The sequence below is a fragment of the Juglans regia genome, chromosome 16 (genome assembly GCF_001411555.2).
Source record: "Juglans regia cultivar Chandler chromosome 16, Walnut 2.0, whole genome shotgun sequence".
In the NCBI taxonomy this organism is placed as follows: domain Eukaryota; kingdom Viridiplantae; phylum Streptophyta; class Magnoliopsida; order Fagales; family Juglandaceae; genus Juglans; species Juglans regia.
In genome coordinates, this window is record NC_049916.1 from 18,316,546 (window position 1) to 18,343,118 (window position 26,573).

The 26,573-nt window shown below is 41.2% G+C and overlaps 1 protein-coding gene across 2 annotated transcripts in view; it reads right to left on the reverse strand.

The window, feature by feature from the left end:
- LOC108987110 (AP-1 complex subunit gamma-2-like) overlaps nt 1–26,573 on the reverse strand; it is a 38,079-nt gene that overhangs the window by 1,264 nt on the left and 10,242 nt on the right. Inside the window, exons 7-17 of one of the 2 annotated variants that reach the window (XM_018959967.2) lie at nt 13,272–13,362; nt 12,668–12,831; nt 11,118–11,172; nt 8,615–8,737; nt 8,378–8,473; nt 7,412–7,539; nt 6,774–6,878; nt 6,362–6,624; nt 5,621–5,875; nt 5,364–5,536; nt 4,988–5,092 (exon numbers count right to left, since the gene is read on the reverse strand). In XM_018959967.2, the coding sequence (XP_018815512.1) occupies nt 4,988–5,092; nt 5,364–5,536; nt 5,621–5,875; nt 6,362–6,624; nt 6,774–6,878; nt 7,412–7,539; nt 8,378–8,473; nt 8,615–8,737; nt 11,118–11,172; nt 12,668–12,831; nt 13,272–13,362 (1,558 nt within the window). Of the gene's footprint in view, nt 1–4,987; nt 5,093–5,363; nt 5,540–5,620; nt 5,876–6,361; nt 6,625–6,773; nt 6,879–7,411; nt 7,540–8,377; nt 8,474–8,614; nt 8,738–11,117; nt 11,173–12,667; nt 12,832–13,271; nt 13,363–26,573 lie in introns of both variants that reach the window. The other variant, XM_018959966.2, reaches the window with a different exon arrangement.

Genomic DNA, 26,573 nt, shown 5'->3' on the forward strand with positions numbered 1-26,573 from the left:
TACATTGACTCAGCTACTAACAAGATCTCTATATCTGGTACCAGTACCACAGATCTAGGGGAAGTCGATGTGCAGACCTGCTTTCCAAGACCCATTGCATCTTGCAAGTAGCTATATTTCAAGCTCTAGTCTCAAGGTAGGATTGATTCAAAGGCTCCCACACTCCCGGTAGTGTCCCCCGGAGCATGTTTTTACCCTGCTCCCTTGAGCCTTTCTACTTCTGATTGAGAAATCTGCATCCTCATCCCTCCAGTTACGTCTCCCATCTTCTTAACAATCCACAAACAAGCCCCAGCATATGCTCCTCAACGATCGGAAAATAAATAAAACACATAGCAAACTGCAACAGACTCCATCACCTTCACTACAGCAGACTGAACCACTGAACAATGGTACTCCTCACAACTATCATCAAATCAGTTAATCTTCAAAGCCCCCTCCCTCCTTTTTTCTATTTTATCGTGGACACAACTCCAGCCAACAGAAACATACTCATCAACAGAGTAAACTCTATAAACTGGCTGGAGGATCTGATATCTCTAGAACCAGAGCCCCAGCTCACCCATAAAATTTCCAATCTTAGCCTCATGGGGAACATTATAGCAGGCTTCTGTCTTCAAGAATATGGCAATTCCACCTACATTTCCACCCTCACAAATTCAGATGATAGAAATAGAGCTCTACGACACAAAGCATGGAACATTCGGGGCATTCTCCTGTTTCTTAAGGAGTAGCGAGCTGAACTTACCCATTCACCAAATCAACTTCTCCCACCAAATCACCTGTCTGAACCAACTGCTAGATCACTAGCTGAAATTACTGGGAACCTTAAATGATGTTGACTGCAAGTCTGTTTTAGAGTCAGCAAAACTTCATACCTCTGAGTTAACGTGACCCTCATTGATGAACCTCTCCCACCTAATCTATTCCTTCAATTCTCCAATACCAGCAAAACATGGATACAGTTCACGTATGTATCAGACCTTTGCCACAATTGTGGAAGTATAGGACATCTAGACTACTACTGTACCTTCAATCCATCCCACTCTCCAATTGAGTACCGATTCTACAGGCCACAAATGAAACTTGAATAGAGGAGCCCCAAAATACCATCCCCATCTACCCAGGCCACTGTGAACAGCCACCAAAGGCCAAAACCTCCAAACTAATATCCCCCTGAAAGGGAAAGGAACTCCCCCAGCCAGTTCGACCCAGCCTAGATCTGATTAAACTGAACCCATCATCTATGAAAATCCACCCTCCACGAGTTCACGTATGTATCAGACCTTTGCCACAAATTGTGGAAGTATAGGACATCTAGACTACTACTGTACCTTCAATCCATCCCACTCTCCAATTGAGTACCGATTCTACAGGCCACAAATGAAACTTGAATAGAGGAGCCCCAAAAAATCATCCCCATCTACCCAGGCCACTGTGAATAGCAGCCACCAAAGGCCAAAACCTCCAAACTAATATCCCCCTGAAAGGGAAAGGAACTCCCCCAGCCAGTTCGACCCAGCCTAGATCTGATTAAACTGAACCCATCATCTACGAAAATCCACCCTCCACGAGGATTCTTCCCATTTCTACCTCTGCTATCTTGATGCAACATGAAAATATAAACCCTCAAAACCTTCAACAATGGCAACAGGAAATGGTGACAAATATTCTGAACCTTATTGAGGAAGATTTAAATATACCCATAATCAAGCATTGATTGAAATCTTCTAGGTGAAATCGGAAACTGACCAGAAACTGGAAGGTGCAAATCGACCCATGCATAAAGGAGAAGCCATTACTGAATATAAAGTGGAGGTTAGGCTGGAATCCGTTCACATCTTTGATATATCACAGGGAATATGCTCGGGAATGCCTTTGGAGGAGAGGAGATTTCTACTCAAATTCTCTTCCAAGGCTGAATGTTAGAAAAGGGAAATGGACAAAAACACCTCAACTGGGGAGCTAAGCCCACTCAATTTGTCTGTTTTGCAGGAACACCACATGGCCCAAAAGCGGACCTTGAAGATGGATGCAAACCAAAGGAAAAAGGAACCAATGGGTTAGAAAATTAACAAATGCTCCCAGCTCACCCACCATCTCAAACCAAGAAAAGATGGTATTTGCAAGACCAAACACTTGGGTGGGGAAAAAAAACTTAAAAGATCTCAACTCATGATTGCTGAGGAGGCGATCCTAACCAAGCCCCAAATGTCGCCATGATTGCATGGAATTGTCAATGGCTAGCCCATCCATTGAAATTCAAACTCTACATGCACGTATCAGAAGTCAAAACCCCGACTATATCTTTTTATCCAAAACCAAACTATAATACCCCAAGTTTAGCATGAGAGGGTGGTGAATGGATCCCACAGTGCTTGAGACAGTGAGGGTTTAACCCTTTATAATAATTTTAAGAAGCTTCAATTATAACTTTGACTAATGCTTTTGAGTGTAGCCCCAAAAATGGCTTTGGCCTTCCTTGGCCATTACAAATGATATCATAGCCAATCCCAACCAAAGTCTGGGATTTGAGCCATGCCACCAATGGTGGAATGGCCACTACCGTCCTATAGGTCTTTGCAATACCATCTACAAGGAAATCTCTAAATCCTTGCAAATCACTTCAAAATGGTTCTTCAAAAATAATATCCTTCAAAAATAATACCCCAAGTAAAGCTTTTTACTTTACATGCTCAAGAGATGTGGCTTTGGTACGAAATGGCATACATGGATCCATCAGTGTATCTCTATGGCTTGTTTCTCTATATTGGTGAATGGCATGCCAAAAGGCTTCTTTAAAAGCTCACGAAGATTGAGACAAGGTGACCCTCTATCTATGCTACTCTTTGTTTGTGTGCTGGAAGCATTTAGTAAGATGATTTCAAGTGTAATGGAGGGTGGGTTCATATCTAGAATGGGGGAGGCAATTATTGGCTCGCTCAACATATCTCATCTATTATTCGCCGATGATACCTTAATCTTTGTGGGGCCAGCCATGATCAAATTCGAGCCTTGAGGGCCCTCCTATTATGCTTTGAAGCTGCATCAAGGTTGACGGTGAAACTTGGCCAAATCATAACCAATATCAATGGGGGGGATAAATGACGAGTTTAAATTCCACTTGGTGAAATGGGCCACAATTTGCTCTCCGGTATTCAAAACTTGAAATCTTACAACGAAGCTTTACTTGGCAAATGGTTACGGAGATATCACTATGAACGGGGGGTGCCTTGTGGAGAATCATCATCAAATTGAAGCATGGGAAACCATGAGGAGGATATGGTGTTTTAATGAGGTGAGTGGGCCTTATGGAGTGGGGCTATGGAAGCATATAAGAAGAGGTTGGGATACATATGCAAGAAATATCCGCTTTACTAAGGGTAATGGATCCAAGGTCAAATTTTGGCATGATGTATGGTGCGGCGATAGGGCACTCAAGGAAGTTTATCCACAAGTTTATGCCTTACCAAGAATGAAAGAAGCCTCAATTGTGGATCATTAATCATCTCCAATGGTATTCCCCAATGGAATGTTACATTCCTCAAAGATGCACAAGATTGGGAAAATTGATGTTTTTTTTTTGCGTTCTTTGACCATGTGTACTCCACCCATTTGTCAGGGGGAGTTGAAGACAAGATATTTTGGTGCCACTCTTAAGAAAGGGATATTCACAGTCCGCTCTTCTACCAAACCATGACCATGCACAACACAAATCCATTTCCAGGGAAGAGCATTTGGAAGACAAAAGCACCTCTAAAGGCAGAATTTTTTGTATGGACGGCTTCTTTGGGGAAGATTCTTACTCTAGACAACTTGAGAAAACGCCGAATCATAGTCATGGATTGGTGTTGTATGTACAAGAAGAACGGAGAGTCCATTGACCATCTACTACTTCATTGTAAGATTGTCATGACTTTGTGGAATGAAGTCTTTACCCAGTTGGGACTAGTTTGGGTGATGCCGAGAAGAGTAAGCGACCTCCTAGCTTCTTGGAGAGGCATTTGGCGCAACTCTAAAATTGCATCAATATAATATCCCAATATGATATGGCATGGCTTCTAAGAAGTAAGGTGGTCCACAACCAGGAAATCCTGGATACACTTGCATGGATTACAACAGCAAAAAGACGTACAACAATGACAAAGAATCTTGGCAATCCACGTCCAGCCGCCAAAAGATGGAACCATGGCTCCCTCCCCACGAACATGTAAAATTGAACTTTGATATGGCAGTGAGGAAGGCTTTTAAGATGCTTGCATAAGTGTGCCATGACAAAAAAAAAATCCTCTTCAGGCCTGGACAAATAGAGTTTTGCCAGATGATCCCACGACCAAAAAAGCAAGAACAAAACTTTTGGTGCTAAACCAAGCAAAAAGCTTAGGCATGGAGAACCCAATCTTGGAAGGCAACTCCGTAGACATCATCATGGAAATTCAAAACGAGCATATCACATAGGATTAGAAGATCTCCCCCATATAAAGAACATCCTCTGGAACATTAGACGTCCAAACCAAGAAAGCCATTAAAATCCACCAAAGTGCCAACTTTATCGCACACAAGCTAAATGGACCAGAACCAATAATTTTATTGGAAACATTCCCGCTCGGACCATCCCTCACATTCACAACCAAACCTTTAATTTCGACACCCCCACCCCCTTTATGTCTATAGCTTTATGTTTTGGCTATAGCAGCATAAGCTCAGATTAACATCAATCTCCCACATGGGAGACCCAAAAGAAAATTCAAAACATCCTAAAAAAAAAAAAAAAAAAAAAAAAAAGAAGACCAGCTGGATGTGGATAAGTAATTTTTTTTTTTTTTACAAGTAAATGATGTCGATAAGTAAATATTACCAACATAACTAAATTAAATCAAGGTTAAGAAAAAATGGGGCTATTTGGATAACAAAGTGAAGCATGGTAAGCACTGTCATAAAATTCAGGTTCTCATCCGCACAGATATATAAAACATATGCAAGTTACCTTTCCATGTTGGCTGTTAGTAACCCTCAAATTTTGTGTTATGGATCCATTACCACTTGCAGGGAGAGTATTGCTGCTAGCTGGATCTAAGTGCAGTTGAAGAAACTGTGGATTCAAAATCACAAGAGATTTCAGAACTGCAATCTTGAAGGAAAGAAAATAAACCTAATAATTCAAGATACTTAGAAATCAGGCAACATGAGTGATAAATCTACATTGAGAGAAAATAATATCACCTATAAATACATAAGAAGGCAGGAGACATACTTGAAAACAGCAAGTACAATACCACAGAAAAAGGGAGCGTCCAATGGTAAGTTCACAGATTAAACAATAGTAAAATAGGCATATTTAGTAGCCCATGAGCTGGCATTACCTTCGGAACTGCTGCCTGGAAAATAAAATCTGTATATATACTTTGTGACATATTCGTAAAAGTAGCCAGTATCGTTGTTTTCTGGGGGTTTCCAGGTGCCTTAGAGAAGTCAAACGTTATTCTCAAGGAGCTGCTCTCAAACGCAACGATAGATGGATAAACTGGACCATTGTCTTCTGTTCAGAAAGAAAATTGTATCACTACTTTGAATGAGAATATATCCGCCAAAATGATCTCCACGTGACACCAAATATTACCAGGCATTGGTGGATTGGGGGAAAAGCCACCCAACAAATCCATCATAGGATCAGCCCCAGCACTAGTGGCTCGTGTAGAGAGTGAAGGTGGGGATGAAATTTCTCCCAATGATGCAACTGGTGATTTGTCACCTTGACTGCTAGATAATATGTCAGTTATGGATGAGCTACTTTGTGTGGGCGATGTTTCAATAGACAAGAGATCCAGTAGAATATCCGTGCCAGTTCTTGGAGCCTCATTTGTACCAGAAATTGCTGAAAGAAAACACAAATGATATGCATTGGTTAAGACTATATCAATTCATGACAATGTTGGAAAGGGCAGTTTAGAAGCCATTAGTGTGCAACACTGTGGAGGATGATCCCTTCGTGCTCATCCTGGTGTCTTTGACTCTGTGGAGAGAAAGAAATGACTGTAGTTTTGAGGACTTGAGAAATTAGTGCTGAAGCTCAAGTCTCTCTTTCTTAATGCCCACTTTTAGAAATGAGCCCTCCAGAAATGATACATCAAAGGTATCACTTGTTAATCATGCAGAAGGGAAGAGTTCCAGATCAAGGGTCCGAAAACAAGGACAGTATGTTGGAAAATGCTTACTCCAGACTTATTTCATTAAAAACCAAAAGATTTATAAGAAAAAGTGGATCGTCAATGCCAAAAAAAGGTGCAAATGCTTAGAAATAAAAGAATCAATTGCTAGTGTTTTTGAGCCAATTTATGCCATAGCATGTTCCAATACTAACCAGTTTGATTTAATCCTGGTAAAAGATCAACACCACCAAGAAGATCCTGAAGAAAACCACCACCAGAAGAGCTAGGTGCAGGGACATCATCTGAACTTAGATCAAGTAAATCTACAAGAGGTGCTGCAGGAGGTTTAGCAACTCCGTTGGGGAGATTAAGTGATGCTGAATTGGAAGTTGGAACTATTGCTGGCGACGAACCGGCCCTCCTTCCAATGAAAGTTGCCTCATCTAGAACAGGCATCCTTTCAACCAGAGCAGACCTAAACAGATTCATCCATCAGCTTTCTAATATAAAATCTGCTTCAATAAAGAAATCATTCCCAGTGGAAGCAGGGTGGGGGAGAAAAAAGGAGGAGAGGATTAAATGGAAGCTCTTAATGATTTAAGTATACGATTATTTACAGCATACCTAATATTCTGATGCTTCTCAATAACAGAATTGAATTCGATGGATCTCTGCTGCAATTCAAGCACAAGACTTCCTCTGTTTTGAATGATAATATCTCGAATCCTCCTATCAATATTATTTAGTTAACAATCAAACTTTCATGACAAAAGAAGAGATGAGAAGGAATTTGTTTGATTCTTCTTTTGGAACTTGTTTGATCCTTTTTTTTATTACTATTATTTAGAAAAGATTGGCTAACTTTAGGAGACTCGAGGAACTAGCAAGGACCAAGTCCAAAAAATCACATTATTAAAGACAACTTCCAAAGTAAATCCACAAACCAATTTTATATATTTATAAACATATATTTATGTATATACATAGTGTGTGTGTGTGTGTGTGTGTGAGAGAGAGAGAGAGATTCAACCATATCAGAAGAAATTAAGTAACAAGTTGCAAAACCCGAAAGTGGAAAACCCTCCAGCTATCAAAACATAGAACGTAAACATTTAACTAGAACTCTACGCCTCCAACAAAACAGCAGGGAAACTAGAAATAAACACATATCGTGGCAAAAAAAAAAAAAATTGATAAGCATATATCATGGCAAAAAAATTAAAGCTAAAATCAAACCAAAAGTTGGAAGATTGTAATCATACTCTGAACAAGACGGAAAACGAGAAGAGAGCTTTAACAGAGCAATCAAAGACATTGATTTAGTTGTGAGATCTGATGTATGGCGCTTAATGGAAACCTCTACAACGTCCACAGCATCAGATCCTGTTACCTGTTTCAAAAAACTTAAGTTAATTGGGAGAAACAGATACAGGGATGACAAACAAAAGGGTCTAAACATCCATTTGTTACCAAACAATTTAATCAGATGCTGCAGTTATTGAATCGATTTAGCCCACATATGTTTATCTTTACGCAGATAACCTCGCATAATCTGGATGACTCATCTATGACATCATTTAACTTATCATTTCGATTTGAACCTATGAAATTACAGTGAGCAATGGGGGGGACAAGCAAAAGATATTTAAGTTATCTCTCTTTTCTGTTGCTGAATCTTATTTTGCCCATGTTTCTATGTTAAATTATCACTAGTCCCAAAAGCTTGAGTTTTAGGAAAATATGAATTTAAACACTTGGTCATTATTGTAACACTCCTACTTACTGAATCCAAATGATGGAATTTTAACATTTTTTTAATGGGAGGCAAAGTGGAGTCAGGAGGCAAAATGAGGATCGATCACCGACCCTAAAATCACGTTGAGTTAACACTTGTTCCAAAAGATTGAATTCCTAAAATATCACTTAACCATTCTTTTAGCATTCCGCACCCATTAAATCAGTAAGACATTACATTCTCTTGTGTACTTCCAGTGTACTTGGGCTATGCCCAATTACATGGTTTTAATAAATTTCTCACTTGTAAAAAAAATCAGCAAGACATTATGCCATAGCCCCAGAACCTCCCCACCCCAAAAAAAAAAAAATTGAAACTTAAGGAAATAACAAAGAAGGGAGAACTACTTATTCAAACAATATCTACAGATTGCTTTATCCTGCATTACACTAGAAGTTCATGCATTATAACACATGGATGAGGTTGAACTCACAGTTATTGGATTCTCTATATCAAGCAACGCGACATTATTGATCAACATGTCACCATATTCTCCTATACACCAAACTGCCACTCGAACAAGGGTTTCCTGGTGAAAATGTTGAAACAATCCTCTTAGGAAGAACAAGTCTGTATGAATGGAATCTATGCTTAATACTCGAGATGATTGGAGCTCCATATTGATAAGTATATTGCACATATTTTCCAGTGGGGGGCAAAAACCAATTACCTGTTCAGCTGATGTTTGGAATGCTCTGTATAATGCCCTTACAGAATATCCATGGAGATCAGAAGCATTGCTTATCACAACAATAAGAGCATGCCAGGCTTCATCTTTCACAAAATTTCCAGCCTACTAAGCACAGCATAAAGATAAGTACCTCCTAAAAACAAAATACATAATTGAGTATGCTAAGAAAAATTGACTTTGTTCTCGGACACCCGGTGCCAATAAAAAAAAGTATGCTAAGAAAAAAATGGATGAAAAGATTAACAAACATCAGACAAGGCACTTTCATGCCGGAGAAAATTATATGGATTGCACGATATAATTTTCTGTATGAAGTTTTGAGAAGAAGCATTAGGGCATATGGTGACAGAAAATGTGAATTGTATCTTATACACTTGAAAAAAATTGTTTTCTAAGTGTCTGCTGAGGTGCAACCCCATCACCATCACCTTCATCTACAGAAATCCAAATAGTTCCATATTTCAACACAAAATGGTGGATGACTAGAAAGACAGCCAAGGGCACGTTTGAAGATCTGGAAAGAGATCTCGTGACTAGGAGGTGTTTCATGTTTCGTTTAGGGGAGGGGGGAGTTATTAACCTGGAATTAGCATTTTTTATACGTATGATTTTATTCAAAGGGCTAAATTATGCTAGGGCGATGCCCTTCTAATCTTGATAGGCCTCAGTCCTCATATATAGATTAGTGAGATTTTATAAGAAGTTAAGATATCCAATAAGTTAAGGGTTCTTATCCAAGAGATATCAAAGTGAAAACAAGTTACATGCTTTTTTTGCCTAAAATAAAAATAGGTGCCATGGTTTCGTATTACATGCAGTTTTATCCACAAGTCAAATTCAAGCAAATAAAAGATTTGGCTCCACTAATTCAAGCCTAACTTGGAAAATGTCTACTTTACATTTTGTAGATCCATTCAAACAGTTACTGTTAGTACCCCACCATGGTTTCTCTTATTAAAAAAACTAGAAGACTGTTGACTGCTCGATGGTAACTGTTATCAGAGTTCGACATCGTTATGATCTATAAGTAATCCAACTACTGCATTTAAAAGCAGGTAAGGTCCATAGATGTTAACGAGTAAGTGGCCCCTCATGATTTATCCCCTACTAAAAACTAGAAGAGTGCACTAAAGTATACAGGAACAAGGGAATCTCATAAAATTACACTTAAGATTTCATGAATCAAGAGAAGGCCAGCAAAATTAGAGAAATCTTGAAGATTAAGCAGTACAGACGACTACTCAAACAACAATCTAAAGAATGAAGACTTCAACATAAAACAGTAAGTTCTGTTGAAAGTCAAATTATCACTATGCTTTTCATACCGGATTATCCACTAAGCAAAGCAGCCACCATAACATGGGAAGGACAGGGAAAAGCAAAGGTTAAAAGAACATGGACGGGAGTCCAAAAAAGAAAATGGTAGCCTGTGACTTAATAGTACATATGGCCCTAAGTGGAAGCAGAATCACTACTAATTCTAACTATAAACCTCGTTAGAGATTAAATGCAATCATGTAAAATTGCTCTCTTTGTGCTTCTTGGATTTGAGATGTAAGTCCTCCTTTCAACCTCTCGACACAGAAACCAGATTTGAAGAAGCAAAGAGAGGAGGTTTGAGCTGAAGTGAGCTCTCTCCTCCAAGCCTGAGGGCTTTGATGTGTGAAAGTAAGATTTTCATCCTCTCCAGATTCGAGGTTGGGGTCCTGATGTTTGGTTTGGCTGGGTTTGGTTAGATCCATGAGGGATTCGTGTTCCCTCATGGATGTGACTACCTTACTAGTGTTTGGCCGTTGGAGGTGGTTGCTTTGATTGGACTTTCATCAGAGGGATTTCGAGGTTCACAATGGATCCTCAACAATGAGTACCCTTTCATGTTTTAAGGTGTGAGAAACAGCAGTGAAGACTACTGCAGCAGCCATAGAGGGTTGAAGCTTTATTGCCATGAAGAATAGCCCAACTACCGAAGATCTGGATGCTCTTTTCTTTATGAATCCTCCTCTCAGTTGCTAGTGTAACATCTATTGACTCACAGTTGTGAAGAGAAATCACACTAGTTGTAGATGTTGAGCATGTTAGGAATTTTTTTTGCTTGCTGTCATACACCCAATTTTAATTAGCGATTGTATTCTCTTAGTGGCCGCTTGCTTTTATCCATATCAGGTCTTACTGCTGAAAGAATTGCACAGTAGATTACTGTTTATACGGTCCTTCTGAGTTAATGGTATTTTTTTATGGATAGGTAGATCTAATGCTATTCACTTACCCGGGGAAAAAAAAGCAAGGAACAAAATGTTTATTGACATGGTGCAGAAAACAACCAAGGGTACTGACAGACTTTTTGTTTTTTTTTTTTTTTACAAGTGCCCAGAGTACAGACAGACTTATCAATACCAAAACACTGAAATGTTCCAGAAAAGCATCAAACAAACAGTCTTCAATGTAATGAAACACACAGAGGATATGGTACCATGCTTTATACCTCCGAGAGAACCTTGAGCATCTGATCAATGTACCATATCTTCTCAGGTGAAAACCTAAAGCACCAAGAAGTGAATGTAAATCAACTCTTGCTGAGTAGGAATTCCAATTAGTTCATGCGATATACTGTGCTCAACTAATCCCACTCTATGCAGCATTTATTATCCAAAGATTCAACAGAAATACATAAATGCATATCCATGTTCCAGATGCCACACAAAAAGGAAATAGTAACTACGTTCTTTATATAAGTAATTAGGATTTCCTTCAAAACACGGACAAAACCCAAGTGTATATGAAAGAAGTACCCGAATAGTAAGAAGGAAAACAAGAACTAGGGGAGCCAAAGCTACTATGAGCCGACATCCAAACACAGTATTTTTAGCACTAGAGTTAGGCTCCTCCACTTTCTTTTCACAATATTCAAAGTCTCGTGCCTCCAAGCTTACCACATCCGGACTCCTCCAAACAGTCAGTAACTCCAAGACCATTTGAGGCATCACCCAAGCAACACCGTAAATATTGAATACTGGGGCCCAAATTCATCTAGCTACATCATAGTGCAACAATAACAGATCAATTATTTCCCCACTATTCTTACATATACAACACCAATCCGTTACTAATATTTCTCTTTCTCAAATTATCCACAGTAGGATACTCCCCAATGCAGATGTCCATTCAAACCTGCAAAGAGGCTTTGTTCCTCCAAACTCCTTTACAAGGAAAAAGAATGATTGCAGAACGTAATGCATGATACAAAGTTATGACCTCAAAGCTCCTCATTTTGGAGGAAATCCACCTTATCCAACACCTCCCATCCTGATAGAGTACAATATACTTAAGAATGACGAAAAGGACAACAATTCCCAACGAATTGCTGATCGGATAAACATCTACGTTGAAAAACAAAAGCTCCAAAAACTTAAACTATTAGGAAGCGGATCAACAGTAAATATCAAGCTCACAAATACTTGCACCTCATGTGTAAGTCCACCGAATAACGATGACCTACCATTGCAAGTCCAAAAAAGAAAAAATAGTGTGGAGGTCAAAAAGACTTGAACCAAGGAATTTTTAGTTAAAAAAGGCTCCAATACCATCTTAGAAAACACGATCCACACTTATCATAAAAACAAAACATAGATCCCCAAAACACAAAGCTATTAGGAAGTGGACAAGCTCACAAAAATGAACACTGACAATCTACATAATAAGGAGAATGATTCAAATCCCAATATGTGTCGAAATACCTTGTTTAGGATAATGAATGCTTAAGTTGCTTCAGAAGTACATAGAAAAACATGTGACTGAAATGGCCACTGCAAGTATTGGCAAGTGCACAACTACCTCTTGAGGCTAGAGATGTTACCATATGAATGCCAAGTCCAACTTTTTCTGTTTTTTTTTTTCCCCGCGGAGTGGGGGGGTTAAGAAGCAATTTTCATGTTTTCCACAAATGTTATAGCAAATATAAGGAAGCCATAATACAGTATCTCAAAGGAGAAGAAGAAAAGAAAGACATCAATTTCAAATTCAACTGTAACTTACTTCGCAATTATGGAACAAATTTTGGCAGTAAGATCTCCCTTGAATTCCTGATCACTTACTTCCAGATATTCAATCAGCTCTTTTGTCAAAGGTTTTACATTGCTTTCGTTTACTAGAAGATACACAAGTTCAAGGGCCCTTTTCCGAATTGAAGCATCTGAATCCTGAAAGAGGAAAGGTCAAATGAAAACATACGCTAAAGACCACAGCTTTTGTCAATAATAGTAAAAATGGGTCAAAAAAGCATCAATTCCACCTAGAACCGTATGTAAGAAAATGTTGGAAACCGTCTATAGACGCATTCCAAACTCCTCATATGTGTGAATAAGTAAAAAATGCTGCTAGAAATAATAATATTTGATACGTCAACAAGAGCAAAGGAAGAATATTGCATCATAGGTTCCTTGGACCACAACAGAATATACAGCCGGAATATCTTGGGAAAAAATACCATATCAAAAGCTACTTTGTATATTTCAATCAACAAAAAAAAAGGGAAAATAGAAGACAAAAAAGAGAGACTTCTTGATTGCTTACCAAGCAACAGTTCTTTTAGCAACTTTTTTCATTGTTCAGTACAACATTAATTATGCCTATGAAATACCTTTACACATTCCAAGATTGTTGCCCGATGTCGCTGCACTGCTTGAGTATCTACTGTTATTGCCTTCATCAGCATGTTTAGTGCAACATATCTGAATAAACATGAATGTTAATTTTATAATATAGCTGATCAAACGGCAAACTGAGAAGGATAAAGCAAAGGGCTAAACGGCAAACTGAGAAGGATAAAGCAAAGGGCTAAAGCAATTAAGGTATTAATCAAAGAAAATAATTACACTCAAGGAGCAATAACTATTAGGCCTGAAGCGTAACAGAGTAAGACTTTAGTTTCAGACTTCCAAAAGGCCACAAAAAGCACAAGAACAGAAGTCAACAGAAATGTCAGTAAAAGGCCTTTTAACTGACAGTGAAGACTTTTTAGGTGGTTAAATATTTCAAATAAAGTATTCCCACATGCTCATGCAGTCAATTAGATCTTGGTGACTAGGTAAGAAATTATTGAAGCTTTTAGAACAGATACATACTACCTTAATTTAGTTTCTAATAGTTTCACTCTCTCTTGAGATAAATATAACTGCTGGACGCCTGTACATTGTCTTACAAAGCTGGTAATATGGATTCTTTTATTTGAGAAGGATACTTATGGTAAAAACAGAGGTGATTGTCTCCTCTGATACAAATTAATAGTCATCTACAAATATCATGCTTCACACAGGCAGAAAGAATTAAGGATAGCAATTCATAGCACTGCTACATTTTTCATCATGTATCAGTCAAGTTTCGAACAAACATCTTACATCTTCCTTCTAGTTCATATGTGTATGAATAAACATGCAACTCCTAAGGCAGTCTCAGGTTAGGTGGGGCAAACAGCCTTCATTACACTGCCTACAACTATCATTTCATTAACCCCCAAAAATATCATACCGGAATTCCTTGTTGCAACCTTGAAGGGATGGTAAACGTCGGTGAAAAAAGTCTTGCACAGTGTGAGTCACAGATCACGCCGGCGAGTCCTGGGCAGCCACAGAATACATCAAGGAGTGTTGGGCTGTCACAGAACATGCCGATGGAGGGAGAGGAGTTGCTTGCTGCTGAAGATATGGTAATTCTGAAGAGTGGGAAGGAGATGGAGAAGGGGGAGGTGGAAGGGGAAGGATCTTTGATCCTGATTAAGCCTTTTGAACCAGAGGGTGAGGAGCCTGCAGGGGAGGATCCCTCTCCGATAAGAATTATGCCTCCTCTACCTACTGATTGGGTAATGAAAAAGGTGGCGGAACTACAGAGTTGTGTGGGGATTTCGTGTGAGGGATATGCAAATCAGTTTAGGGCATTGTTAATAGCCATTGAGGCAGGCCATTACCAACAGGGAGCAGGGCCAAAAGAAGTAGGGAGCTGAAGCGGCTAGATTGGTCTATTAATTATCATGGCAAGGAGGGGAGTGCAAGTTGTGGTAGGAATAAAGGGAGGGCTGGAATGGTTGATAAATGAAGCCCAAAATTCTGATATGGAATGTAAGGGGGTTGAATGAGATCAACAAACGCCTCCGAATAAGATCCTTGTTAAGACAATGGAAGATGGACATTATTTGTTTGTAGGAAACGAAGTTGAAGCTTATTACAAGAAGAACCATACAGAGTATTTGGAGTTGCTAGTATGTAGGATGGTCATACTTACCTTTGAATGGGGCTTCAGGTGGTATTTTGGTTATGTGGGACAAGAGGGTGGTGAAGAACATTGATGAATTTGTGGGAGAATACTTGGTAGGGTGTTCCTTTAAAAATTCTGTAGATGGTTTTGTATGGGCCTTTGCTGGAGTGTATGGACCTAATTTAGATTGTGAAAGAAGGTTGCTTTGGGATGAGCTAGCAGGTTTATGTTCTTGGTGGGAGATTCCTTGGTGTATTGGTGGAGATCTTAATGTGACAAGATTTTCCAGCGAAAGATCGGGAGAGGGGCAACAAAATCAAGCAATAGTAGAATTCTCGGATCTAATATTTGAGCAAGAACTCATGGACCTTCCTCTTATGGGAGGTGATTATACTTGGTCTAATAACCAAGTTTGGTCAAGGCTGGACAAATTCCTCGTATCTCCTTCATGGGAAATGCAATTTCCAGATTTATGTCAGAAAAGACTTCCTCGGGTATGATCTGATCACTTTCCCATAATGTTAGACAGTGGAGGAGTTCCATGAGGTAGAAGACCTTTTAAATTTGAGAATATGTGGTTAAAGACAGAGGGGTTAGTGTAATCGGTTAGGCAATGGTGGAATTCATATCCACTTGAGGGCACTCCAAGCAAGGTATTGGCTGGAAAATTGAAAGTTTTGAAAGTGGATTTAAAGACATGGAATGAATAGATTTTTGGTAATGTAATATTACAAAAAAAGAATCTCCTACAAGAATTACAAAGCTTGGAGGGTGTTGAAGATAAGAATGAATGCAAAGGCCAAGTAGTATCCGAGTTAGAAAGGTTGATATTAATGGAGGAGATCTCGTGGAGGCAAAAGTCAAGAGCATTGTGGCTTAAGGAGGGGGATAAATGTACAAAGTTTTTCCATCGAGTTGCAAACTCAGATAGGAGATTTAATGCCATAGAGTCCATGACTATGGATGGAGGTTTATCCTCAGATCAAGCAGTAATTAAAGATCATGTTGCTGGACATTTCGAACAATTGTTGACGGAACCTTATGCATGGGGCCAAAAGTTGATGGTCTAGGGTCTAGTTTTTTAGGCCATTGATCAAAACAGTATGGCTTGGTTGGAGAGACCATTTGAAGAGGAAGAGGTACGACTAGTAGTTAGAAAAATGAACAAGGATAAAGCGCCGGGCCCAGACGGCTTTACTATGGCATTTTTCAGACTTGTTGGGAGGTGGTGGGAGGGGATGTTTTTTTTTTTGATCGGTAAACAAATTTTTATTAATCAAAAGGGAGACAAAGAGTGTCCAAGTACACGGGATATATACATGAACACGATCACAATGTCTAGCTTAGAGATACAAGAAACTCATGAAAAGACCTGCCATGAAAATCAATTACAATCGACCAATGGAGTAAAGTATTGAAAAACAAAATTCTAAGCTCTTCCATTGATCTTTCTTGATCTTCAAAGCATCTTGCATTCCGCTCCCTCCAAATGCACCACCATAGACAAATAGGTAACATCTTCCATATGGATGCAATTTGAGTGTTGCCCCTAATACCTCTCCAAGAGGCTAAAAAATCACACACCCTTTCCGGCATCACCCACGCTAATCCCACCCGTGCTAAGACATCTGTCCATAAAGTCATGGCAACCTCACAATGTAGTAATAGATGGTCAACGGACTCACCACTCTTCTTACACATGTAACACCAATTTATAGCGATAATGCCACGTTTCCTTAGGTTATCTATGGTAAGAATCTTCCCCAAAGATGCTGTCCATACAAAAAAAGCTGCCTTTAGAGGTGCCTTTGTCTTCCAAATGCTTTTCCATGGGAATGGGACTGAGTTGTGCAAGTTTAAGGAGTGGTAGAAAGAGCGAGCTGTGAACACTCCCTTCTTAGATGGACGCCAACATATCTTGTCTTCTCCTTCCCCCAACACACTAGTGGCATACACAAAATCAAAAAAGGCCGAAAGGTCGTCCATCTCCCAATCTTGTGCATCTCTATGAAAAGTGAGGTTCCATTGGGAAGAGCCATTGGAAGAGATAATCAGATCTGCGATAGAAGCTTCTTTCCTTCTTGCTAGGCTATAAACTTGTGGATAAACATCCTTGAGCATCCGATCAGCACACCATAAGTCATGCCAAAACTTTACCTTAGATCCGTTGCCGACTTTGAAGCAAGTAAGTGCTGCATATGTGTCCCACCCTCTTCTAATGTGTTTCCAAAGCCCAACTCCATGAGGTCCACTCACCGCATTAGAACACCACCCTCCCCAAGATTCCCCGTGCTTCAAAGCAATAACGGTTCGCCACAAGGCCTCCCGTTCTTGGTGATATCTCCATAACCATTTGCCAAGCAAGGCTTGATTGAAAGTTCTCAAATTCCGTATACCTAAACCTCCTTCTTTGATAGGGGAACAAATTGTGGCCCATTTCACCAAGTGAAATTTAAACTCATCTTTGATCCCTCCCCATAGGAAATCCCGTTGAATTTTCTCCATGCGATGAGCCACCTTAGCAGGGAGTGGAAATAAGGAAAGGAAATAAGTTGGTAAGTTAGACAGAGTACTTTTTATGAGAGTCACCCGACCCCCTTTAGATAAGTACATCCTCTTCCAACCAGCTAGTTTCCTCTCCATTTTTTCTATAACAACATCCCAAATAGATTTCGATTTGAATGCCGCACCTAATGGAAGGCCAAGATATATCATGGGCAGCTGAGTTATCTTATCTTCCAAGACGGATGCCAGACTCTCCACGTTGGGTACATGTCCCACTGGCACTACCTCTGATTTAGCCAAGTTCACCTTCAAACCTGGCACAGCTTCAAAGCATAATAAAAGAGCTCTCAAAGCTCGGATTTACTCCCGTCTGGCCTCACAAAAGATTAGTGTATCATCAGCAAACAAAAGGTGAGTGATGTTAAGCAACCCTGACCTTGCCTCTCCCACTGAGGATCCTGATATGAATCCTCCCTCTACCGCCCCTGAAATCATCTTGCTGAAAGCTTCCATTACAAAAACAAAGAGAAGAGGAGAAAGAGGGTCTCCTTGTCGCAAACCTCGGGAGCTCTTAAAAAAACCTTTGGATGTGCCATTCATCAAAACAGAGAAACAAGGCGTGGAAATACAATGCAGGATCCAAGAACACCATTTAGAGCCAAAACCGCATCTTTCCAGCATATAAATTAAGAACCTCCAGTTGACGTGATCGTAAGCTTTCTCCATGTCTAACTTACAAAGGAGTCCCGGCTCTCCCGATTTAATACGACTCTCCAGACATTCGTTGGCTATAAGCACCGAGTCAAGGATTTGCCTACCTTGAACAAATGCATTTTGAGACTTCAAAATCAAGCCTTCCATCACCTTACTCAGTCTGTTCGCCAATACTTTGGATAAAATTTTGTATAGCCCACCCACCAAACTAATGGGACGAAAATCTTTCACTTCTACAGCACCGGGCTTTTTAGGAATGAGTGTTAAGAATGTACTATTAAGGCTTCTCTCAAACCGCCCGCTTCTGTGAAATTCATGAAAAACCTCCATAATGTCATCTTTAAGCACATCCCAACATGTCTGGAAGAAAGCCATGGAGAAGCCATCGGGCCCTGGGGCTTTATCACCCGCCATACCCTTAATCACCGCCCTGACCTCTACCTCATCAAATGGCCTCTCGAGTCGTTCCGCAACCTGCGGGTCAAGAACATCAAACACCAACCCGTCAAGTCTCAGTCTCCACTCAAATTGTTCCGAAAACAACTTATCATAGTAGTTGACAATGTGGTTTGAGATCTCGGTATGGTTGGAAGAGACCGCCCCATCTATCAACAAAGTATCTATAGTATTGTACCGCCTATGTGAGTTGGCCACTTGGTGAAAAAACTTGGTACATCTATCCCCTTCCTTTAACCATAAAGCTCGAGATTTCTGACGCCACGATATTTCTTCCAAAAGAGACAACCGTTCAATCTCGTTTGAAAAATTCCAGAAAAGTTTAAATGCTACTTTTATTGCACTTATCCCTAAAAAGGTTGGTGCAATTGAAGTGCAAGATTTCAAGCCTATTAGTCTTGTGGGCAGCTTATACAAGATAATTGCCAAGGTACTTGCCAATAGGATGAGCACAATAATCACAAAGCGCAATGGTGATCCAAATCACCCGTGAGTGCTACAGTGAGGAGAGAAAACACATGTGAGGAGATCAAGTCGATGCCACCTAGGCCGGCGAGTGGTTGCTCATTGCCGGCACAAACAACTTCGTCAGGCCCCGAAGACTTTGCCGAGGGTCGTCCGGAGCTGGTCATCCCACCGGCGACCTGTTTTTCTGGCAAGACCTGTTTCCTGGGATCGTTTGGTAGGCCTTGGTCGAATCTCCAACGTGATCTGCCCCTTCCCTCTCACCCACAGACAAGACCGGCGACTCCAGGCGCGGCTTTCCAACGTCTGTTTCTCTCCGGCGACCTTGTTTTCAAGAGATCTTCCTCTGATCGCAGACCACGCAAGTTTTACTCTCTATCCAACTGTGTTCTGTCTTAAGGTTGTGTTTCTTCAGCTGGTGTTTGTCTTTGCATCAGTTGGAATGACAGAGGTGGTGATAGAATCCAAGTCATTTTTGGTAGGGAAGGAAGGTGGTCAATTGCGTACAACTGAGAGAAGAAGGAAGGAGGAACATGTGATGTTGTTGGGACCAAATTCAGTGCAGTGGATTGGGAAAGTGTTGGAGGAGTGTTTGAGGGGAGGGAAGGAGGTGTACGTGGCAACCAGGGAAGGATACCGTAGCTTTACCGCTCAACGTTGCTCAAATAGTCGTGGTCGCTACTTAGCGGTGTCCGAGTACAACTAGGGGGGAGGAGGAGTTTCTTTTGTATTCCAGAAGGGGAGAGAGGTTGAGGATGGAGGAAGTTGCGGGAAGTGCTATTGGAGTTCCCCCGGTCCTATAGGGAGGTGCTTTCTTCTATGGTGTCGGGCCATGCGCCCGGGGGGGGGGGCAATGGTGGTAAGAAGTATGGCGTGAGTCAAGAGGTTTGGGATGTTCGCAGGCTGCTGTTGGAGATGCTGGGACAATTGAGGAAGTTGCAGAGGGATATGGCTGAGATGATGTCCTGTGTTGGTCTGTTTAAGGAAGGTGAACGCCAGGGGGAAAAGGGTAAGGGACCGTGGATTGGGTTTGGGCCCCATAAAACCCAAGTCGAGTCTAAGAACGAGTTTAATAGGGGTGGGCAGAAGATGGGGGCGGTTTGGAGGAGAGTGGGTGGGCCTAGCCCGGGCCCTCTCAGCCCAGGGCCCAAATTCAAGGGGTTGTGAGTCTGTCAAGGACTGGGCCTCGACCTTCTACTCTGTGCAGAGAGGAAGGATCAAGAGAAAATTTTTCCAGTAGTGAATGCCTACTGTGTTGGAAGAGGTACAGGCACTGGGTACTCAGACAACACCGTCGATAGTGGCGGAGACCGTTGATGACATTTCGCCGGTGCTGGGTGTTCAGAACGCGTTGGTGGAGTTCGAGAATGGCAACCTGATGGCGAGGTGTGACGATGAGGGTTTGACTCCGACGACATTGTACTCTAACCCGTTTGTGGATTTTGAGTTGGTTGAGGAGGACGAGGATGACCACATACGTTCGGTGGAGGATGAAATGTACATTCCTGAGGTAAGTGGACAGATTGTGTTGGAAGAGTGTTTGTTGGGAAAAGAGACTCAGACTGCACAGTTGGAAAATAGGATGGGTAATCCTATTCCACTAAATTCCTTTTTTCCAGATCAGGCTTCAGATTGGGTCTTTCATAAGGTGAACGAGATCCAAAAAGTAGTGAGGATTGTGTGTGAAGGTTACGAAGCGCAATTCATGGCCCTACTGACAGCTATGGAAGCGGGGCATCATCAAAAAAGGAAAGGGGAATCAAAGAAATTGCGGGAGCTTAATAGATTGCAATGGTCGATGAACTTGGAGGGTGGTTCCAGCAGGGGAAGGATGAAAGGGAAGGAGCTGACTTTTCCCCAATGAAACCCAAAATTGTGTCTTGGAATGTTCGTGGGCTCAATGAAGTCAACAAGCGTCTTCGGATTAGGCATTTGCTTTGTGTGTGGAAGGCGGACATCGTATGTTTACAGGAGACGAAGTTGAAGGTGGTTAATAGGAAAATAATACGCAGTTTGTGGAGTGGTCCTCACGTGGATTGGGTGTTTTTGGCCTCTAATGGGGTGTCAGGAGAGGTTGTAGTCATGTGGGATAGGAGGGTGGTGGAGAAAATGGAGGAATTTATTGGGCAGTATACGGTGGCATGCCCGTTCAAAAGTGTTAGATAACTTTTTGTGGGCTTTTGCAGGGGTTTATGGACCTAACTTAGACTCTGACAGAAGATTGTTATGGGAAGAATTAGCAGGAGTGCATAGCTGGTGGAACCTCCCTTGGTGTATTGGGGGAGACTTCAATGTGGTTAGATTCCCAAGCAAAAGTTTTAGAAGTAGAAGAATGAGGCCTGCTATGATGGAGTTCTTGGAGTACATCTTTGACATGAACCTGGTGGATTTTCCACTTGCAGGGGGTCCGGCAACTTGGTCGAATAACCAGACTTGGTCTAGGTTGGACCGGTTCCTGATTTCATTAGAATGGGAAAGCCATTTCCCTGATGTGTGGCAAAAGAGATTGGATCGCTTATTTTCAGATCATTGGCCTATCTTGTTTGATTGCGGAGGTTTAAGGAGTGGCTGACGATATTTTAAATTTGAGAATATGTGGTTGAAAACGGATGGGTTTGTGGATAGGGTCAGACAGTGGTGATCTTCCTACCAGTTCCAAGGTACCCTCAGTTACATTTTTGCTAATAAATTGAAAGCTTTAAAAAGCGACTTGAAGTTATGGAATATGCAATCTTTCAGAAATATAGGGGAAAAAAAGAATATCAAGATGAGGGAAATTCAGGAGATAGAGAGGCTGCAAGAGTTTCGGCCCCTCACACAGGAAGAGCAAGTGCAGAAGACAACGTTAGTTGCAGATCTTGAGAGGATGATTGTAGTTGAATAAGTGTCGTGGCGTCAAAAATCAAGAGCTTTGTGGTTAAAGGAAAGCGACCGAAGTACGAAGTTTTTCCATAGAATTGCTAATTCTCATAGGAGAAATAACAACATAGAGGTGCTGAAAATTGATGGGGCTAAATGTAGAGAAGAACAGGTAGTCCACAATCATATAGTTGATTTCTTTGAGAAACTTCTAACTGAACAGGTGGGATGGAGGCCTACACTTGATGGACTTGTCTTTGATAGTATTGGGCAGAGTGATGTGGTTCGACTGGAGAGGCCTTTTGAGGAGGTTGAGGTTTATGATGTAGTGAGAAAAATGGTTAAAGACAAGGCACCCGGTCCGGAGGGGTTCTCTATGGGTTTCTTCCAAGATTATTGGGATGTGGTTAAGGAAGACCTACTGAAGGTGTTTTAGAAGCTGTTCTCGGCTGGAAATTTTGAGAAAAGTCTCAACACCACTTTTATTGCATTGATACCTAAAAAGGTGGGGGTTATGGAGGTTACGGAGTTTCGGCCTATTAGCCTAGTGAATGGGGTGTACAAGATTATTTCTAAAGTGCTTGCAAACCGTCTTAGCGAGGTAATAGGGAAGATTATCACTAAACCTCAAAATGTCTTTGTAAAAGGTAGGCAGATCCTTGATGCGGTCCTTATCGCTAATGAATGCCTTGACAGTAGACTGAAGGCTGGTACCTCAAGGATCTTGAGCAAATTAGATATGGAGAAGGCGTATGATCACGTTAACTGGGATTTCCTTCTCGATTTACATGGGAGATGTGGTTTTGGGGAAAAGTGGAAGACATGGATCCGTTGGTGTGTATCAACGGTGAGATTTTCTGTGTTGATATATGGTAGTCCAAAGGGCTTCTTTTAGAGTTCACGTGATTTGAGACAAGGGGATCCGTTATAACCGTTACTATTTGTTATTGTTATGGAAGCGCTAAGCAGGATGATCTCACTTGTGTGAAGCCGATCAAAATCAGGTGCGAGCTTTGAAGGCCTTGCTTTTATGCTTAGAAGCAGTTTCTGGTTTGAAAGTTAACTTTGAAAAATCAAAGATGGTGCCAATTGGAGGTGTTCCTAATTTGCGCCAATTGGCTAGAACTCTGGGTTGTAAGATTGCTGCTTTTCCCAGGACTTACCTGGGACTTCTGTTGGGGATTGCTTCGAGTGCGTCCTCCAATTGGGATACGGTGACCGAACGAATAGAGAGGAGATTAGCAGGGTAGAAGAGAATGTACTTGTCAAAATGAGATAGGATTACTTTGATCAAGAGTACTCTATCTAGCCTACCAACCTATTTCTTGTCTCTTTTCCCTATACCGGCAAGAGCGGCGGCCCGTATCGAGAAGTTACAACAAGATTTCTTGTGGGGAGGAATGGGGGACGAGTTTAAGTTCCATCTAGTAAAGTGGGAGAAGGTATGTCGTCCGATCTCTAATGGTGGTTTCGGTATAAGAAATTTGAGGTTATTTAATCGGGCATTACTCGGTAAATGATTGTGGAGATATAACAATGAACCAGAGGCCCTATGGAAAAAGGTTATTGAAAACAAATATGGCGGTTTATGGGGACGATGGTGTACTGGAGAAGTTAAAGGGGCTTATGGAGTGGGCTTATAGAAACACATAAGAAAATGGTGGGGGGTCTTCAATCAACACTTTCAACTTAAGGTGAGTGTAGGAGCCAAGATTAGATTCTGGAGAAATGTTTGGTGTGGTAATAGTGCCCTACAAGAGTTATTTCCTTCACTTTTCCAGATTGCAAGTGCCAAAGATGTCACAGTGGGGGAAGTTATGGTGGTCTCGGGAGGGCGGATTCACTGGAGTATTAACTTTAGTAGGGCGGCACAGGACTGGGAAATGAGCAGTTTTGTATATTTTTATAGCCTAGTATTACTCCATGCAACCGAACACACCACATGAAGATGGTATGTGGTGGATTCCTACATGGAGAGGTGTCTTTTCTGTTCGCTCCTTTTATAAAGTTCTTACACAAGAGTCCGACACTCAGTTTCCTTGGAGAAGGCTCTGGAGGCACAAGGCCCCCCTTAAAGCCTCATTTTTTGTGTGGACAGCTTCTTTGGGAAAGATTCTCACCACCGACAACCTGAGGAAAATGAGGGTAATTATAGCAGATTGGAGTTGCATGTGTAAAAGAGGGGGTGAGTCGGTGGATCATATTCTTCTACGTTGCGAATAGCAAGGGAACTCTGGAACGTGTAGTAGATTAGATCTTGCGTGGGTTATGCCGGAGACTGTGATGGCAGCGTTGGCGTGTTGGACAAATATCAGAGGCATGCAGCAAATCAAAGCGGTTTGGAAGATGATCCCTATTTGCATCCTGTGGTGCTTATGGCAGGAGCGAAACGGGCGGGCGTTAGAGGACAAGGAGAGATCGATGGAAGAGCTATAAAAGTTTTATTTTATAGAACTCCTTGTCCTTGGGCTATTGCTGTGGACTTTAATGGCTTGGACTTGCATGATTTCCTGGCTTCTAATGCGCCTATTTAGCTAGGGCATATGAGTTTTGTAATTGGCTTTTGCCTATTCTGTTATTAATAAAATCTGTTTACTTATCAAAAAAGGATGAGGACAGTAATGGATAAGATTATTTATAAGTCTCAAAATGCTTTTGTGAAGAGGTAGTCAAATATTGGATTCGGTTCTTATAGCCAATGAGTGCTTGGACAACAAGCTTAAGTCGGGTGTACCGGGTATTTTATGTAAATGGACATGGAGAAGATCTATGACCACATCAACTGGAATTATCTGTTTTATTTGTTAAGTAGATGTGGATTTGGGGAAAGATGGAAGGGGTGGATGATGCATTGTGTGTCAATGGCCCGTTTCTCAGTTTTGGTAAATGGTGATCCTGTGGGTTTTTTTAATAGTTCGCGGGGGCTACAACAAGGTGATCTACTATCACCTCTTATTTGTCCTTGTGATGGAGGCTCTTAGTAGAATGGTGTCGGCTACTGTAGAGGGGGAGTTTTTTACAGGATTTTCAGTGGGGGCTTCTAACCATGGCTCCATCACTATTTCTCATCTCTTGTTTGCAGATGATACGTTGTTGTTTTGTGAGGATAATGCAGGACATATTCAATCTTTGAAGGCTATCTTACTTTGTTTTGAAGCGGCATCCGGGTCAAAGATAAATCTTACTAAAACGGAGATGGTTAGGTGGGTGAGGTAAGAAATATTAGAGGGTTGGCCAGCATATTGGGATGTGTGGTCTCCTCGTTGCCGTTGAAGTGTCTTGGTCTCCCGTTGGGTGCAACTTTTAAAGCTAAGACAATGGGAGGAGGTGTTAGAGAAATTAAAGCGTAGCCTGGCCGGGTGGAAAAGGTTATACTTATCAAAAGGGGAGGATCACACTTATCAAGAGCACTCTATCTAACCTTCCCACAAATTTATTGTCTTTATTTCCCCTTCCGGCAAGCATTGCATCTAGAATTGAGAAACTCGAACATGACTTTTTGTGAAGTGGACTAGGTGATGAGTTTAAATTTCATTTAGTTGGATGGGATAAAGTGTGTACCCCTTTGAGAGCTGGTGGGTTGGGGGTCCGTAATGTTAGGTTCTTTAATAAGGCTCTATTAGGAAAATGGTTGTGGCGATATAATCATGAGAAGGAAGCCTTATGGAAATGGGTGATTGATGCGAAGTATGGGAGTGAAAGGGGGGGCTGGTGTTCTAATGAGGGGAGGGGGGCTTATGGTGTTGGGTTGTGGAAGTACATAAGGCAAGGGTGGGGGGCTTTCTCGAGTAATACTAGGCTGTGTTTGGGGGAGGACAGCAGAATCAGCTTTTGGAATGACGTGTGGGTGGGAGATATGGCTCTTAAGGATGCTTATCCTAATATTTTCAGAATTGCAAGAGAAAAGGAAGTTATGGTGGCTGATGTGAGGGCTGTTAGACATGGTTCCCAGGAGTGGAACATCAACCTCACTAGGGAGGCACAAGATTGGGAAGTGAGTGCTCTGGTGGATTTTTTCAGCTTGCTATATAACACCACTGTTGCGGTTCCAGCTGAAGACACGATGGAATGGAGGCCTTCTAAGAAAAGGATATTCTCGGTCCGCACTTTCTATGACGTCCTTACAGCTCAAACTAGGCCCCATTTTCCTAGGAAGAACATATGGAGGAGTAAAGCACCTCCCAAGGCTATGTTCTTTGTTGGACAGCAACTTTAGGGAAGATACTAACCATGGTTAAGCTAAGAAGGCGTGGACTTATAATTACGGACTAGTGTTGTATGTGCAGAAATAGTGGGGAAATGGTAGATCATTTACTCTTACATTGTGATTTTGCAAGGGACATATGGAATTATTTCTTCAAGAGATTGGGAGTAGCATGGGTAATGCCGAGAAGGGTGGTGAAACTACTAGCTAGCTGGAGAGGGATCACAGGACACCACAGATTGCAACTGTGTGGAAGATGGCTCCTATTTGTATTTTCTGGTGTATTTGGAGTGAAAGAAATGATAGATTTTTTTAGGATCATGAAAGCTCCTCGAAGGAGTTTAGGAGTTTTTTTTTGGAAGACTTTATTTATGTGAGCCATTGCTTTAGAGTTAAATGGTCTCAACTTCCATGATTTTCTTGTAATAGTTTCTAGTTCTTAATTTGGTGTACTCATATGTATACCTCCGGTGTACTTGGGCTATGCTT